Genomic DNA, 18,018 nt, shown 5'->3' with positions numbered 1-18,018 from the left:
CATGTTCCCATAATAAATTGGGGCAAATTAGAAGATTTAACTGTTAACAGGCATTAATTTTGGGAAAATCAAATGATTGAAGAAAACACTCCAAAATCCAAAATTATTCAAAACCACGTTTTTGTCAGTAAGACATTCCCTGTCTTTGGAATTAGCTTTTGAGTTTATTTTGATTTGGATTTATACTACCAGATTGATTATACTAGCTCTTCATATTATTTATAATAGATGTGAGTTTATTGCTGGAAAAGCGAGGTAGCCTAGGGGAGTGAGTACTGAAGATGCTACACACTTCAATACCAACACTGGTAACGCTGGTGAGGAAGCATTTTGCTCTCACTGATTGAGACTGGGCCCTGTCTTTCCTTATATATGGTTTTAAATGTCCACCTGAATGTCAAAGAGGGAGTGCTAAAGGTGAACGTGGAGGTGGTGGGACAAAACTTCAGATTCAACGTTTAGTGTTAAATGGTGTAGGTGTTCAGTATGAACAAGGTATCTAAGCTCTTAGAATAGCAATGCTCAGCTGACCAAACCTAAAGGCCTTCTTCAAGATCAGGTGACTTATTCTCTAGGCTCAACTGGCTATAGCGGGAGATGGAGCACCTGGTTCACATGTGGACACCTACATTTATGTTTCTGAACCTGGAGCCGAATCCCAACCTTAATGCCTAGCTTTGAATTTGTTACTGAAATACCTGTTTGCATTTATCTACAGTAGTGGAAACTTAGACTATGGTAATAGTTTCTTACATAGCTTGATTCCAGATTAGGTTATTTCAATGCTTTCTATTCCTGGTTCAACGTGAAAAAAAATTTTTCATTCAACTTCATATCTTCAGAGAGTCTCATTTCCTAAAACTTGTTTAGGTAGTCTATGTTTTTTTCACTATTCTAGGAGGTTTTAATCATAAAATAATCCAGGTCTTTTCCTTGTTGAGTGGTCACATGTGAAGTAACCACAGTAGCTACATTTGATTTGAAATTAGAAAAGAAGTGGAACTTATCAAGAAACGTTTGTTTTTTGGCTCAATAATAGTAACATTTTGTTCAGTAGACTCCTTCTCTCTTGTAGTCTCCTAGTGAAGTGTATAGCTGGAAAAGAAACGCCTCTCTGAGTCACAAACGTGCTTCTCCTTCTGATCCATTTTATTATGGAGGCCAGAGGAAAACAGGAGCTGCAAAACAAACCAATTGTATAACTTTATTGGCTTCTAATCAAATAGTCAGAATTTTAGCACCTGGAGATGTGCCTTTGAAAGACATTTACCCAAAAGGTAAGAGGTTCATATGCTTGTGCTGCAACAACTTTACACACTTGTTTTTGTTTTGTAAACAGCAATCACTTATGATTTTTTTCAAAATGTTTTTAAAGAATCACAAAGCAAGCATTTGAGGAGGAATGAGAATATTTGCACTCATTTTTAAAATTAATTTGGATCTTACTAACACGCTGAATTATACTTCTGACAAATTAGTAGGCTGCTTACCCTGAATATCCCCGTAGATGGGATCTCCCTCAGTCTGCACTGGGAACCAGCTACAGGAATATGATCATTCCAGTTCTGCGTTTGGCTTTCACCAGTGTTTCCAACCCCTGCTCAGTGCCACAGAGACACACAGTGATAAGAAGACCCTGTTGTCTGTCTAGCTCAGTATTCTGTCTCTAGCAGAACCAACAGGAGAGTTTATTTCGGGAATGAATGTCAGCCTGGCCACTTCTGTCTTTTTCCCTGTCATACTTCCTCAATATTTGCAGGTTTTTTGCTAGAGATGTTGCAAGGGACATACCTGCCTTGGGGGTCAACCTGCCTTAGGCTGTCCAACCCCTTTTACGGACCTTTTGTCCACAAGTTTTTCTGGTTCCTGTTTGAACTTATGTGTCTCCACAGCAAGTTCACAAGTTCACTACTCTGTGATCAACTGATCTTCTACCAGATTTATCAAGTGCCCTTCATTCTGGCATTGCAGGGTTGAGTGAATAACAGTTCTGCATTCACCTTAACCATCACTTTCATGACTTTGTAAACTTCAGTCACATCTGCCCTCTCTCCAAACTGAAGAGACCCAGGCTTTATAGTTCTTCCCTTGTCCAAGAGAATGTTGCCTGAGCAACGTTCACATACAGCAAAACCATCCTCCACTTGTACACTACTAAAGCAGGTACAGACTACAGACCTTCAGACTTTTTTGTGCCACCATGCCAAGCTTTCTGTTATCTTTGTATCTTTAGCTTCTTCAGCCAATAACTAAAAATATACCAATTAGTGCTAAATACAACATTTGTGAGTTTTGCATTTAATTACCTCTAGAAATCTCCAAGGAAAGTTCACTATCAAAAAGAGAAAACACCCAAAATATTTCTATATGAGAAAATAGCTGGGTTTTTTAATTCATCAGCACAAGAAGCTATTCCTGATTTGTTCTGTATGTGAACTCTCCATCCCAAAATAAATGCTGTATTCCAAATTAATTGACTTTTACAAAATAAATGATCTAATCTGTCTGCCCTCATTTAACACAGATTAACTTCTTTGTGTAGAGAAACCCTTTTATTTATTACTAAAAGGATAAAACATTTACTTAACTAAAAAAGCAAATCAAAGATATAAACAGGGTAGAAAACTGAAGTTACCTACATTTATAAAGAAAAGGTTAGTTTTTAAAAAGGTTAAACTTAATAAAACAGAGTTAGCATGATGATCTTCAGAACTAATTATACCACTTCAGGCTGTAATCTTCTCATACTTTATAAACTGCTGAAGGGTCAGATTGGGTCATCTTTTAGGCCTTCACAGTAAAAATAAAACCCGACTCTGAAGTGGATGGTAAAAAATTCAGAAGGTAGATCTTCTGAGCTTTCATTAAAATTAGTTTACAAATTTAGGAGTGAAGGAAGGATACAGTGCTTCCAAATGATACCTAAAATTAAGATCTTGACAGTTGTTTCTAAAAGTCTTTTGGGTTGCTGTGGTGTAGAACACTTTATAATGCTAGATTAATAAAATTAAAAACCAGGGAACATTCCTCATGAATCCTGGATACCAGTGACCTAAGCGAGTTATCTCTCTGAGAATTGGCTTCTATCTGACCGAGCAATTTAATTTGTATCTGTTGTTATATCTGAACAAGATACTAACTTTTTTTTCCCTCGACTATGGTGAAATATATTCATGAGTAGTGATTGATAGCATTAAATTTGTAGCAAATTTTATGAGGTATACTTTCTTCAGTGCTTTATAGCCATTTAAGTTAAAAGATTTAAGGCCTTGAAGAACATTTTCATTTTTCTTTTCTAAGTGACATTTTAATTTATGAATTACCAGATTTGTCCTTAGCTGAATCATATTTAATATGACCTTACCGATACAATTAAATTGGACCTGAGCAAGACTCTAGGTTTTCTATTCTGTAGCCTTTTTTTCAAGACTGCAGACATTTCCATTTCTCAGTTAATGGCCAGTTTTTCTAGTGGAGGAGGAGCTAGGAGTGGATTTCTACAGAGACCTGTGCTACTCAGCATGGTCATGAAAAAAAATGGAAAAATGAATGAACAGTGAGGTGACAGTGTTTGCTGATGATACTGGTTATTATTCACAGTAGAAAGGTTTCACCGTGAAGGATTACAGGACTATAGCGCTGACTGCAATAGAAATGGCAGATGAAAATCAGTATGGATGAATATAATGTACATGAAGGAAGAAAGAAAGAGTCCTAATTCTACATCTAAAATGATGAGGCTGATCAGTACATCTCAGCAGCATGACTTTGCTGTTATGATAGATAGTTTCTTTAAAGTATCAGTTCAAAGCTCAGTAGCAGTCAAAAAAAGAGGGAAGACCAGGGAACATCTTTGTGCTGTTATGTAAATCCATGTGTCTTTAACACTGTAATTTTGGTCTTCTGTCTCAAGCGGGGAGAAGGCTGAACTGGGAGAAGTTCAGAAAAGGGCAACAAGGATGAGCAAGATTACATCAGCTAGTCTCCTGCGTGTGGAGACAAGATGAGGACAGGGGCATATGGTGGAATTCTACAAGAACATGTATGGCGTGGAAAACCCAGCAATTTTATACTTGGTACCAGAGTTTGGGGGCAGCTAATAAAGCTATTAGGAACTTCATCAAAACAAACAAGAGGTGGTTCTTCACAGAGAAGGGAACTGACCTGTGAAACTGCTTCCCAAAGGATGTTGTGAATGCTGAACATGGATCCAAAGGAAAACTGGAGAAACTCATGGAAAGTTACTAAATGCTTCCCTATTACAGCCTTCTCTGCTGGGCTATTGTTTCTTCAGGACTTTGCCTCTCAGTCTCACTAATTGACAGAAAATTTTATGCACATTTAACTGCTACTATGTAGCTGCTTATCCCTTGGAGATTCACTGTTGCTTATTCGTGATTGTGCTGCGTAATTTATGGGGGCATTTGGATGTTTAGTGATTTGTCTGTGCTGTTGTTTCTGCACTGGAAACCTGTAGTTACCTAAAAGAGTTGTATAAGGCTTCATTCATAAGTCTTTGTATCCTTTCCTGGGAGATGGTGCAGTGAAGCAAAGGCATCGTTTTACATAAAATCGAGTATGTGGCAGTCCCTTGAAGTTGTTGCACTAATGTCTTACAGTGCCTTCCAGACATTGTTTTATATTTTTGCTTTGGTTTGCCTATCTGTCAGGCTTTCTTTGTTGTCTTCATGGACAACTGGTCAGTTCTGGCACACAGCCTTCCATTTCTATTAATAATTCATCATACTCAGCCAAACTCTAGCGTACTTCAATATGTATTACCAAAACTGTTCCAGGAGCAACAAGCAAAGAAATAATTTCCTTTATGTTTTATTGGACCTGTAAACTAGGATAATAGTTGTGTTTGAAAAGAAACTGTAACAAGTAGTAATTTCCCTAAAGACTGCCAGATAGATGTATGGCCACAAAATATAAGCTTAGACAAGAGATAACAGCAGAATCAAAAAAAAATCAAAGCCATAGAAATGAGGGCTACTTGAGAGCAAATATTTACTTGGATTCTCAGTGCTTTCTATATAGGAATATAAAATAACAGTCTGTTACTGAGTGTGTATCTCTGTTAGTGTGACAGTAACTGGAACAACATGTAGTGTAACACAGTTACAGGAATAACCTCAACACATCATCTGGTCCAGCTATTTATATAGGGACAGGATGACACATGTTTAGACTCTTCTTAACTGATGTTTGTCAAACAATTGGCCTGTTGCAATGCTTCAGTCTCCTTGTATAAGAAAAGCTTTTCCTAGTATCCAGTTTTTTTGCTGTAAATAAAACTAAATACTTTTTCACCTTCACTCAGTCAGGATAATACTGTTCTCTTTATAAAGATTTTTTTTTTTATTATGGGATGTGTTTTTTTCAAAAAAAAAGTATATTTTTAGACAAATAAGTTAATTCCATACATTTGTCCTTCTAGCCCATCTGTTCTAACCTGTTTGTCAGCCTCAGGACTGTCTCATGTGTCTGTATTTTCCTTAAAGTTTCATGTCTAGAGCTGCACATAGCTATTCTTCTTCGTCAGGCTTTGGCAAAAGAGGAACAAACTGCACTTGTTTAGGTCTGACAATCATGTTTCATCATTAAGATTCTTGGCTGCAGTTCAGGGGCCTGGCCGGTTGTTCCTGTGTTGCATTTATAAACATTTGGTTACCTTTTCTTCAGCTTCCTACTCTGCAATCCTTTGTCTTTTTAGAATTTAGTTTGGTTGATTAGTGCTCTCTCTCTAATTGGTTAATTTTTAATTCTTATCTCACAGTTCACTCCTTCCAGTTCAGTATCAGCTCTGTGTTCTAGATCTTCGTGAGAATTTTTAATGTGTGTCTTGTTCTCCATTACTACCATGAGAGAGAGAGCACATCTGAAAACAGTAACAAAATCTAGGCAAAACAAAAATTGCTCTGTGGCCCACAAACCTGCATTTTTCCAGACTTTTTTTCTGATTTCCAGTGGGTTTGATATTTCCATTTTTATGAAGATGAGTAAAGTCAACAGATGATGTAGATGTACAGACTATAGATACATAAATACAGTAGATATGCATAAAGTGCTGTTGTGGGTTATTCTTTATACTCATTTGAATATTAGATCCTTTTATACTGCTGACCTTAGTGGTGTTTTCTGTGTGTGCTGTATGGAAGCATCAACACTTCTGCAGGTAACATCAGGTTCTCCTTCATTTCAAGGAGGTGAAAGATACATTGTTTCAGAAGGAAATCTAGACTTGCTTTCATCTTCTGACAATAATATTTTGTACCCATACTGTGCAGTGTAATTCAGTCTTCTGGTTTCTTTTCTGAAAAACTTAAATTCCTCAATTGATTTCAGGCAGATGAAAGCCAGCTCCTTCCTGGAAGCCACTTCTGAGCCCAGGCAGACTGTACTCATGTTGGCAAAAGCCAATGTGGGCACACACACAGAGATTTATTTCTGTGGGAGGGACCATAGTATTAGCTGTATTCATTAAACTGTCTGTAAACAGACTATTAAATGTCTGATAGTCTAGGGCTATTTAAAATTCAGTTCTAAAGTCTTTGCATGCTGAGATCTACCTGCAAAAAGTGGTTCAATTTAAGGCAACAACATTTAGGTTAATATTACTGAGAAATTTTCAAGTGGGAATCATCAGCACAATGTTTTGAAATGTTCCTCAGTATGCTTTTAAAGCCAGATATACAGCTGATATTATCTTCAGTAACAGATAAAAGCAGTGAGTTAGGGATTGCAGTAATGCCTGGTTACTGCTTTTGTGAGTAGGGCTATGTTTGTGTGTAATTTTGACATTTGCTTTACAAATACATTGTTCTTTTATAATTTTGCCTGTCTGATTGCTCCCTGTCACAATAGTAAAACAATTCCGTATTTGCAAGTTATACTCCTGTGTTGAATGTGAAAGCTTATCATTTTCTGACAGGTACTGTATAATGAAATATTTAAATTTAATCTGCTAAATGCAAATGCAATAACCAGTTAATCATGCAGCAGGAAAATAACATGTTTGTTTATTTTCAGATGTCACTCCTCCACAAGCTGCTGGATACTTGGAAGTAACAGATCTTAACTCGAAGAAAATCAAATACATCGCTATTCCTAGGTAACTGATTTTATTGATTAGAGCAGCTAGCCTCTGTCTTACAGGAAGAGCAAAGAGAATTAAGTGTGTATTATTACTTCAGGATAAGCAAATATTTCTTCAATGTGGAAAGTAAGAATATTTCATACCTAGTGTGTAAAATTCTGTAACACCTGCAGCATATTTTTGTCAGTATTTTTTATGTGTTTACTAGGCAATACCAATGAAAATGTAGCAATTAATTGATAAATATGAATGGTAGCTTTATCTTCTGATTTTCATTCCCTTTGCTGTTTCCCCCTCTTCACCCACTTTATCCTCTGCCCTGTTTCATTTTGTTTTGCTGTCTTTATTTTCCTTTTTCTCTATCATTGGGGTCTAACAAAGACAGGCAGAATGATCCAGTGCTAGGTGTTAGGAAACCAGGAATCAAGTTCTGGTCCAGTATAAAGTTCACCTTGAAAGTAACTTAAGCTTCTCTATGTTCTGGTTCTCCCTTTAGAAAATATGCATTCCCTTACAGGTATCTTTCATGATACGCAAGTATCTTGTATGATACATCAAAATAGCCACACTGTGTGGCTTCTGTTTTACATCTTAACATCTGTCTATCACCGTTGCAGAGCATATTTGCAAATGGTTTATGATACAAATATATTTTGGTTACAAATTGTCATTTTCCACTGCAATAATAATAAAGGGGTTTGTTTTAAATTGCAGTCTCTCAACTTTGCATGTTTAAGTAGCACATGTATGAAACCCACACATCAGGAATTTTATACGTTTTTTCAAAAATTCTATTCATTTGATGTTGGGTTTGATAATATTAATTGATCCTCAAATTAATTCATTAATAATCTGAAATTTTTTAATTGATAATTAGTTTTGGACTGTTCACCATTTTATAATTGATCCATTGGCCTACATCTTACACAACTGTTCAAAAATGTGCAGCATTAACACAGAAATAGTAGGGAATCACACTTTATTTTAGACTAGGATTTTTACAAAAATTACAAAGCCAAACGTCAACATCATGACCCTTAACCTAGTATGAGCATTTAAGCTATTTATGGCAAATCTGAGCAGAAGCCCAGATTTTAAAACATACTTCACTAAGAACTGATAAATAAAGTGACTTTTCACACATCTGAATAGTTCTATGCTAAAAGCTAACAAACTTTCCTCCTTCTGGCATATTTAGCCTGGTCAAATGCTAAGATAACTCTTCTTCAGTTGAATTAGTATGTGGCAATTTCAGTCATAGGTAAAGGCATAGAAGTTTATTAATAGTAGCGTTAGTGCAAGTAGCAAGTCATTATGCATGTAATTAACAATACTAAAAAAATGCAAAGAATCTTTCCTACTTTATCTACATTTCCTTTCCTATTATGTAGTTATTAGGCCCTCTGTTTCAGCAGTAAATTTTTGTCTGCAAGTTGACTGTTTAAAACAGTGCTAAGATTCCCTGTGCATAAAGCTGTGCCATCTTTAAATATGTGTTTAAATCTTCATTTTTTAAATTAAAGTACTAGAGAAAAGTGTTACTTCAAGTTGATGGAAGGTATTTTCCTCAGTGCCCAGGTCATGTTCTCTCCTACTTCTTTTGTAGTTTTATATCTTTCTGTAACGCATTTGTAAATTTTTTATATTCTTTATAGTTTTTTGTAAAGACTGACTACTTTCAGATAGATGAGATATAGCGGTGGTTAGGCAACACATTCCCTTTCAGCCTGGTGTTTTACACTGCTTTTTATACTGACAAGTATCTTTTGGTCATACCCAGTTTCAGTAGGTGGAACGTTTCAGATTAAATAGTGGGTCTGCAAGGCTTAGTTATAGTCTCTCATGGAATGAGGATGTTATTTCATTTGTTGCCTTAACTACATGATTACTCAGCCTCTTTTTGATTGCAGCTTCAATACAAATCACATTAATTTTTGTTTTTCAGATCACAATCTCTCTCTCCATATACATCTTGGCTTTCCAAGATCTCGGATGCTGATGCCCTGTTGGCACCACTGGGCAAAGTAGGTTTGGTTACTGTGGACATGGGAGGTGGTGTGAGGCTGTGGGAGACAGGGCTGGACAGCCTTCAGCGGTCACTGCAGGACTGGAGGAACATGATTGGCCAAGAAGATGGTCGTCCAGTGCAGGTAGGAGTTCACAGAGCCGAAGTGGAGAACATTTAATAAAATGAGTTGCAAATGAGTTTTCAGCTGGGAGAGGGGTCAAGGGAGAGCTGTGTTGGAAAACACTGTGGAGTAGAAATATGCCTGCAAGAATTGAATAGATGTCTTCACTGGAAAAAAAAAGGCACAATAGCCAATTAAAAAGCTTATTTGTGACCACTGTAATTATGGTTACTGACAGTCTCTTTGTCTTTGCATTTTTGCCAAATTCCAGTACATTTTAATGCAAATCAATTCTTTATCTCCTACTGTTTTTTAACTGCAACTTTCAAAATGTAGAATAATGAAAGGAATTTTTAAGGAAAGCATGGACTTTTCCAAGTTTAAATACTTGGAAAAAATTATTGTACTTGCACTTCAGAAAAGCAACTTGAAATCTAGGTGGAAGATGCCTTGAATTCACAGTAGTGCCTTTAGGTAATTTTGAAAATTCTCCCAGCTGAGCAGAGTGAAGAGGTTCTCCATACAGCCATGTTCGTTTGGGATGTTTAGGAAGGTACTGAAAATATACAGCATATACATCTATGCTCTGTGTGCATGTATGTATGCATATACAAGTGTAATGTACTGGCTAGTATGTGTGATCACCATTGCAACACAGAGGGAAAATTCAGGACTGTGCAATTGCATCTTTTCATTTCTGTTAGTGATTGGGAGAAGGTATCACTTTACTTGGAAGAACTGGAGTGTGCTTTAGGAGGACTTCTTCACTTTGACTAGGAGGATCCTGTCTCTGTCCATCATTGAAATTATTTCTGTTTCATGAATTTCTGTAACCACTTTCACAGTACATTAGAATGGGAAAACAGAACAAGTCTTTGTTAAATTAGATCTCTCTGTGGTTTTGTTTGCAAGGTGTCCAGCTGTCTCAAGTGTGAATGAGATTTATTAGGCCAAAAACATAGCTACTCTTTACAATTTCTTTTCCCATTCAGAGCTCCCTTTTTACAAGATGTTCTGCAGTTACAGAAACTTGTACAAGAACTGATGTGTTCTTTTTACTGGACCTCAGCAAATGCCTTTCATAGAAGTCATGAGAAAATTAAGCTGTTACCCAGTAGCACATTTGTGTGGATGCTTGTAGCTTTACCAGTGCCATTTTTATTACGACTGCAGTACCACTAGCACCATCTTATGGTCAGCTATAGTCAGTTTACACCAGCTCAGTTTCATTTACTGAGCAAGTTGACTACTATAAATGAAAAGAGCCGGGGGGAAAGTTAGAGCTTTACTTGTTTTAATAGTCGGGTTTCCTTCTTTTTTTTTTTTTTTTTTAATTGATAACTTGTACTTTTATTCAACAGAATTACTGCACTGTCAGTCATAATCAACTAAATATTAGAGAATACTGGCTTGGAAAGTAAACATCATTAGAAAATTTTAAAGTCATTTAAGCAGCAATGTCAAGTAACCATTTTTAAAAAAGGGTAAGAAGTTTTCCCACAGTCACAAAGCAGTTTTCAAGATCTGTTGTAGAATTTCTCTCTCCTGACAGCCTGCCTTTCTGATTAGTAAGCACATTCCAGGGTAAAGTCTTCTTAGAATATCTGTCTTTTTTCCTCTTTCAACACAGGGTATTTAGCTCAAGTCAGTGGTTTGTCAGAACTCAAAATGCCATACTGTTTGATTTGAGCTAAAGGCCTCAAACAAAGCTTCCTATGTGATCTTCTGATGCGTGATTGTTGCTAACTTCTGTTTCTCTAAACTGCATGCTTTGCTTTAAATGGAAGGATAATGAGACCTAAGAAACTTTGTTTACAAAGGCATTACAGAGCAATAAATTAAGTATTTTATTTTATTTTATATACATCTCCAATAAGATAATAGATGCGTAGTTGCTGTGTAGACTACACTTTGCTATTTGGAGATGAAGGCCTTCATCTTTCCTACTTAACTCAATTTTTCAGTGGACCTAAACATAAAAGCAGTACTTTATTGGAATTCATTTCTGGAGATGAAAGGAACCTGTTAGCTTGAAAAATACTCATGTAGATTCCCTGTGTAAGGTAAGCATAGCAAGAACTCCAGTGTTTTCTGTTCTAGAGACTATTTTGCTAAGAAAGCTACAGCTAAATGTTTCCTAATACCTGTTTTTACAGAATTGGAGATATTTTGCAGCCACATGTTGATCTGTTTATTCAAGTGTATGAAAATCACCTCCTTTTATATGTTTCATGCTCATGTTAAGCATCTTGGAGTCTCATGAGGCATCTCTAATTCCTTGACTAAACCCATCATTCCAAGTCATCTTGTAGCAGAAGCTCACTTAAGAAAACTGTCAGTGTTCCACATACCACTAGAATTCATTCCTCACCCACCCCCAGTTTCCCCTTCCCTAAAACCTGCCATTGGTGCATCCCACTAAGCTACTACAGGCTTAGCAAAGCTTATTAGCCCTTCATCGTGATGTTCTTAGACTAACACAAGACCTATCTAGGTGGCTGGGAACCACTGTTCTGCAAAAGCACACAGAATCTCTCTGCAGCTTCATGATTTTTGAGAGAAAGAAGAATTAAAAGGTTTTCAATATAAATATAGATTCAAAGAACTGGAAACAAATCTTCAACAAGGCTTCTGTTGGAAATGTTGGTACTACCTTCTTTCTAGGGCTGCAGTTTGGCTTTCACACACACATTATATCTCAGAAACCAGCTGGGTGTACATAAGCAATGACACAGAAGAAAACAAACAGCTGTTCCACTTATAATCAATAATTAGCCTTCCTTGATAGAATGTTTTCAAAATAGTCAACACTTGTTTTGAGTTGTTGATATACTCAGCAGAGTTCAAACTACTGAAGTCTTGAGGCTACAAAAGTAGTTTCTGGAAATATGGTTTATGTTTATGTAAGTTTCCATTTATATAGGCAGGTCAGAAATTTTCTTCACTTATTGAAGTTTTAAACTCAAAATATGCCTACAGTATTCTGAAATTATTAAATTGGAGTGCCTAAAGTACAAAATCTAAACAAAATACTGGATTTTTTTAAAGCTATGAACTCTAGTTCCAATCCAGAAATTGTAGAGATTTTTCACTGTTTCATGTTCCTGAGAACAAGGTCACTTCATTATCAAATACCTGAAAAGAATTTGAAAGACAATTGATTTTTAAAATCTTGCCCTAAAAGTTTCATGGCAATAGGCAGACATTAGTAAGATTGTGTTGCTTTTCCCATCAAAGGGTTATTGATAGAAATAGAAAAAACACTGATTACATTGTGTTATGGTTGGGTGGTTGTTTTTCAGTAAATGTTGCTTACTGGTATGTCTCACTTAGATAATGTGCAGTGCTTACATAAAAGTAATTAACAGGTACATCATTTAGAGGTATTTCAATAGATGGTAAAACATTTATCTGTGATTATCAGCAAAACCATTTATTTCTGTGTTCATTCCACTTAATGTTCTCTTGCTACAGACTGTTGCCCAAAATGTTTTATACTATGTAAAGATTATACTCAGAATGTCATTGTTTTCAGAAGTCCCAGGACATACCCAAACCTGTTGAGTGCATGAAAACGTACTTGATCAAAGATTACAAAAGCATTGGCTTGTAATTAATGATAATATATGTATATAAACCTTGAAAATTAATCACAAAATTTTTGGTAAGCTTTGCGTACTCTTGATCTAGACAGTATCACCATGCAAAATGACATCCTAAAGCTGAGGGTAGTCTCTTATTATTTCAGTGCTTAGATTGTCCAAAGAAGTGATCTGACTGATAAAAAAACCCAAACGTTTTTGGAATGTGACATGTATAAGGTTGTTTTGGCAGGTATTTTTTCTGTCTATGTTGTTTGATGTATGTTTGGAACCTGCAGTAGATGGATGTCCTCTTACATGCATGAGATGAGTTTTTGAAATTGCAGTGCTCTGAGTTTGTGGCTATGTGTAAAGGCCTAACGGCATAAAGTGAAGCAGTTGCAACTCTTGATTTCCTATGGACTGTTCTCTCTCATTTTCAGTATAGCAAGCCTTCCTCATAAACATGCAGGTACATAGCTGGAAATGAAATCACAGTTTCATCTAAGTGAAAAGTTAAGCAGAGGAAAAAAAGAAAAAAATGTCTTTCCATTTTTCCATCTTTCTGATGTAATCCTAAAGCAGGATCACAATCTCTACTGTGTTCTGCAGTACACTGCTTCTTCAGGGTTGGTTATTGCTTACATCTCTTTGGCTGACAACAGAGGCCCACTCAACATAGGTGTTCATAGGTGTGTTTTCTGCAGAAATGTAAAAATCTGAAAATTTTGGCTCAGGTTATATCTGCTGTTAGAGTTCAGGTGGGTTTCTTAAATGATCCAGATTCAGCCAGTATAATATCAAGATCATATACTGTAGGACTAAACAGAGGAAAGATAGAGCAAATGCAAATTGAGTGGGCACCAGCCTTGCTAATACCAGCTGTTTAAAAATAGGTAAAGTACTTGGCATTGATAGGTCAACTACCAGAATTTTCTTCTGCTTCAGGTGGTAAAATTACACCTATACTCACCTATGAGTGTGTGCACCTATGAGTGTGTGTGCTGTATAGAACCTGAATGATAAAACACCTCCATCATCCTACCTCTTTAGTCCCAAGATGGATGGGCAACACTCAGCTTGAAAAATCATGTACTACTTTGAAGGTGGGTCACTCCAAAGAAGTGTGTGAGAGAGACACTGACACCTGCTCAGGGCAGTTTTCTACCCACTGGGTCAACAGCTCAAAACATTTCAGTATCCCGTATCACTGAAGACCATTTATATAGTTTATCAGTAATAGTCCACCTCTTGGGGGCAGACTGTTATTTGGACAATTCCTTAATATGAAAGCAAGCCCTTACAGACAAGAAGCAGCCTGGAATTGTTCTCTCCCTTTTTTTCCCCCACTTTGCTTTTTTGGCTTATCCTGATCTGTCTATTTTCCAGCAGAAAGACAACTGAGCAGTTAAGTCACATTAGAGTTCACAGCATCACAAAACTGAGATGGTGGAGTGAATCTAGAAAAAGACGTGAATGAGGAAAAAAAAAATATGCTTGCTTTGCACCAGTGATTTGAACAACAAATGCAGTAGAGACAGTTTGCAGTAGTGTGTACAAATTCATGCAGTACTGGGCCAAATTCTTTCTGTTAGAAGATGTCCTAGAGGCGGACAACTCAGCATGACTTGGATATATTTTGGATATGTTTTGGGCCTTGGCACTGAAATGAGAAATGGATGAAACATATGTAAGAATAGGGAAGGCTTTACATTAAGGGTTTGGGAGATTTCATTCAAGATCTTCTGCCCTGGAAAACTGGCAGAGACAATAGTTTTCTGCCAAAAATGAATGCTTTTATCTTAAATTGTGATTCGTTTCTCAGTAGCGCAAGAAGCATGTTATTTTGGTGTCTGCTGTGACTAGTTAACATTTTACTGATACAGTGTTTCCATCAGGCATGAATCATGGTCACTAGCTAAATGGAGCAGTGAAAAAAAAATTACTCCATCCATCCATAACTGTTTCCATTTACACACCCTTAAACATTTAAGTATGTAATTATTGCAACATCGGGAGCCAGTAAGCTTTATCATTGCTTTCCAAAGGAGGGAACTGAGACATAAGGAAGGCAGGTCACTTGTTTAAGTTCACACTGCACGTCTACACTGCAGTGTCAGAGGTGGGATAAACACAGTATATACCCATAAGGATATATAAACATGCTTTCTACCTGTGTTGCCAAGCTGAGTAGCTTGTATGTCCTTGGCTGCTGTGATGGGTATAAGCATACCTTTGATTGAGCAAAAAATTGCATATAAATGCAGTGCAGCCACCTAAGAAAAATAATGTCCATTCTAGATAGCTTAAAGTTGAAACAGGCTTAGCTAAGTATAGATACATTCAGCAAAACTCAAGAAATACAATAAATACATATTTTTCTCAGATTTAAATGACTGTCTTCGTGGTCTTATAGCAGCACTCAGAAATGCTAACAGAACACATGAATTATTCTATGTCCTGAGAACAGCTAGAAGACATGAACGTATGGTTCATGTCAGTAATGTAAAAAAGCAAATCATATGTGTTATCACCAATAGCTAAAACAATTAAGGGTGTGAGGGTTTGTGTGTCTTAACTGCTCAAATCATCCATGATGCAAGGGCTTTTTGCTAAAAATAGCATTTTGATGAGTTCAGGAGCACTCTGTAGTAGTTCTGTACATTCAGACTTTCTCATGCGATCTATCAGTTAACCTTTAGATCTGATGAAGACAAAGGCAAACGCTAAGTAGCTATTATGGGATGCTAGGTCCATCATTAGACATCTATTTAAAATCCTACCTAGACTGCAAGTAAACACCAAAAATGTCAGATTTATTGTTGAAGCTAGAAGAAGCACAGTCATGTTAGATTAGTTGGGGGGGAGGTGGTGTACATACGAGGTTGTGTGTGTATGTATATATATTTATTCACACACATATATATTTATGTATGTGCACACATGCATGCACATGTTGATACACACACACAAGTGTTCAGTGTTTTGCCCAGATGGACGTTGACTCTCTTGAATTAGAATTATGTCAGGAGATGGTCATAACTTTGCAGATGCGCAGTCCCTTAGTCACTGTATTTCATAATGAACAGGAATTGGGGGTGGATTTAGAGGAAGAGATTTTAGAGCAATTTAGGAACAAATCTCAGGATCCCTGTGTTACACATACACTTACCCATGAGAAATGCAACAGTACTTTTCCCTCCTTTTGTCAGGTCCTTGTCTGTAGTCAGGCAGTTAACAGACCTGTTGGCACACGTCCTGCCCCGTGTCTGGCTTTGGCACCCGAGGTGGTGTATGTTGACACTGTATGGCACACTGCCCGTAGTGACACCTCAGGCACCTGACTTACCTGGGAGATCCCTACCTTTAGCTCTCTGCAGTCCAGATCTGAATTCCATCTCAATGTGCCAGGCAGCACTTACAGATTTAAGGAAATGGATTCTTGGAAGTAGAAGGGGGTTTGCTTTATGCCTCTTTCTATTATTTAGGCTGAGACCAGAAAATCTGTAGTTGTTTGATTCTCTGCTGTCTTTGGGTGATGATCATCTTACTCCCTTCCTTGAACAGTCTCATTTATTCCGTTTGTATTCCACTCAACTAATCATGCAGAACTCTACATGAATTATTCACCCTTGAAGTTCATTAATATTTTTGGGTTTATTGAGTACATTCTTTTTTTCTTTTGATTTTCTGAATCTGCATTTTGTACTTGAAAGTTTAGGGTAATGCAAGTCATCTGACAAAATTAATGGATTAGGCTGGATGTTTATCTGAAGAATAATGGATTCAGAAGTTTCAGTGATCCCAGCTTGTTTATTTGCTGCCTGGGATCTACTTTATACTGACAACATTGAATATTTTTTTCCTAACATTCTAACCAAAGTTCAGCCTTTTCCTGATGTTAAGGCTGAGCTGGGCAAAGATGCAGTTCTTGAGTCGAGATGAAAGCGTGATCTTTAGAAAGAGCGGCTTCCCACCACCTCCCCATGGTCTGTATTTTCTCCTTTAGCCCAGGTGGTTTTTCTGCCCACATGAGGGCATCAGTGAGCCAATAACAGTGATTTTGCTCCTCTTAAATACTGTCGGTGCTAAATATATATGCAAAATATATATGAAAATATATATGAAAAATATATACCCCGTGAAAAATATATATGCAGTGGAGACGTTTTGTAAGTTTGGAATAACCATGTGATAGCATTCTGCAGTCCTGCACGAGATCCTGAAAAACTCAAAATACTGCAGGTTACGGAGTTATCTAGTCAATAAGTGGATTACAATGTATAGTTTTATAGCACTTGCAGTTCTGAGATCCGTGAGCCCCCAAATACACAGTTCAGGTCTGTTACTTTTTCCTGGACTCTGTGATTCATTTTAGCAAAGTGAGGAGTAGCAGATGTGTACTGCCCCTTGAAGCAAGGCATCTCAATATGGGGAGGCATAAGACTAGAAAGACATGAACTCACAGAGCTGGAAAAGTTCGTATCTCAAAGTCTCTGCTGGGTAAAGCAACTCAGATAAACATCAGCAGTTCTCTGTCAGATATTTTTCTTCATATAAATGTCCTCAGCTGAAATGAGGCCTTTGCTGGAAGCACTAGACAAACATCTCTAAAATACATTCTCTTTGCTAAAGATCTTCCAGTCTAATTAGAGCAGACAGACAAAGAGCGGGAGTGGAAATAACTTTAATTTTCTGTTAGAGCAGGCTGATCCAGCACAAAGTTCCTTTTTCTTCCTCTGTCCTTCTGTGAAAGCCCACAGTTCTCATGGGAGAAAATACAATAGCCTCAACACGCCATCTTTCAGATCTCAACAAGTCTTCAGCAGTGCACATTGCTAATGTAAAGGCTGGATCTCCTAAACACGGTGAAATCCTCCTGTCCTGGCAAAACAAATGCATACTAATAATTCTGCCCTTATGAAAGTTCTTCCCTGATTAGTGAAAGGATGAATGTAGTGAAAATGTAAATAATCTGATCTGTTACAGTAACGCTAAATAAGAGGCTTTCTGTTAGAAGACAAAACAAAAACTAGTTGATTTTTAATAACTTGTGTCTCTGCTTCTTAAAGACAAGTTTGACAAGGTCCTAGGTCTGCAGAAAAAAGGCTTTTCTGCTTCCATGTGTAATATTTTTTTCAGCTTTCTTTTGACCGTGCGATGTCCCTGTGGTTTTTGGTCCAGACTGTTTCAAATTGTTATAAGTGTG

General features: G+C 37.0%; 1 protein-coding gene across 1 annotated transcript in view; it reads left to right on the top strand.

Annotated features, from left to right (window-relative positions):
• VWA8 (von Willebrand factor A domain containing 8) overlaps window positions 1-18,018 on the top strand; it is a 185,953-nt gene that overhangs the window by 130,894 nt on the left and 37,041 nt on the right. The window contains exons 35-37 of the mRNA XM_055803173.1: window positions 1,076-1,277; window positions 7,033-7,114; window positions 9,045-9,249. Coding sequence (XP_055659148.1) covers window positions 1,076-1,277; window positions 7,033-7,114; window positions 9,045-9,249 — 489 coding nt within the window. The remainder of the gene's footprint in view (window positions 1-1,075; window positions 1,278-7,032; window positions 7,115-9,044; window positions 9,250-18,018) is intronic.

The sequence above is a fragment of the Falco peregrinus genome, chromosome 4 (assembly GCF_023634155.1).
Source record: "Falco peregrinus isolate bFalPer1 chromosome 4, bFalPer1.pri, whole genome shotgun sequence".
Lineage (NCBI taxonomy): Eukaryota > Metazoa > Chordata > Aves > Falconiformes > Falconidae > Falco > Falco peregrinus.
Note: the sequence above shows the minus strand (reverse complement) of the source record. Positions and strands in the feature narration are given on the sequence as shown.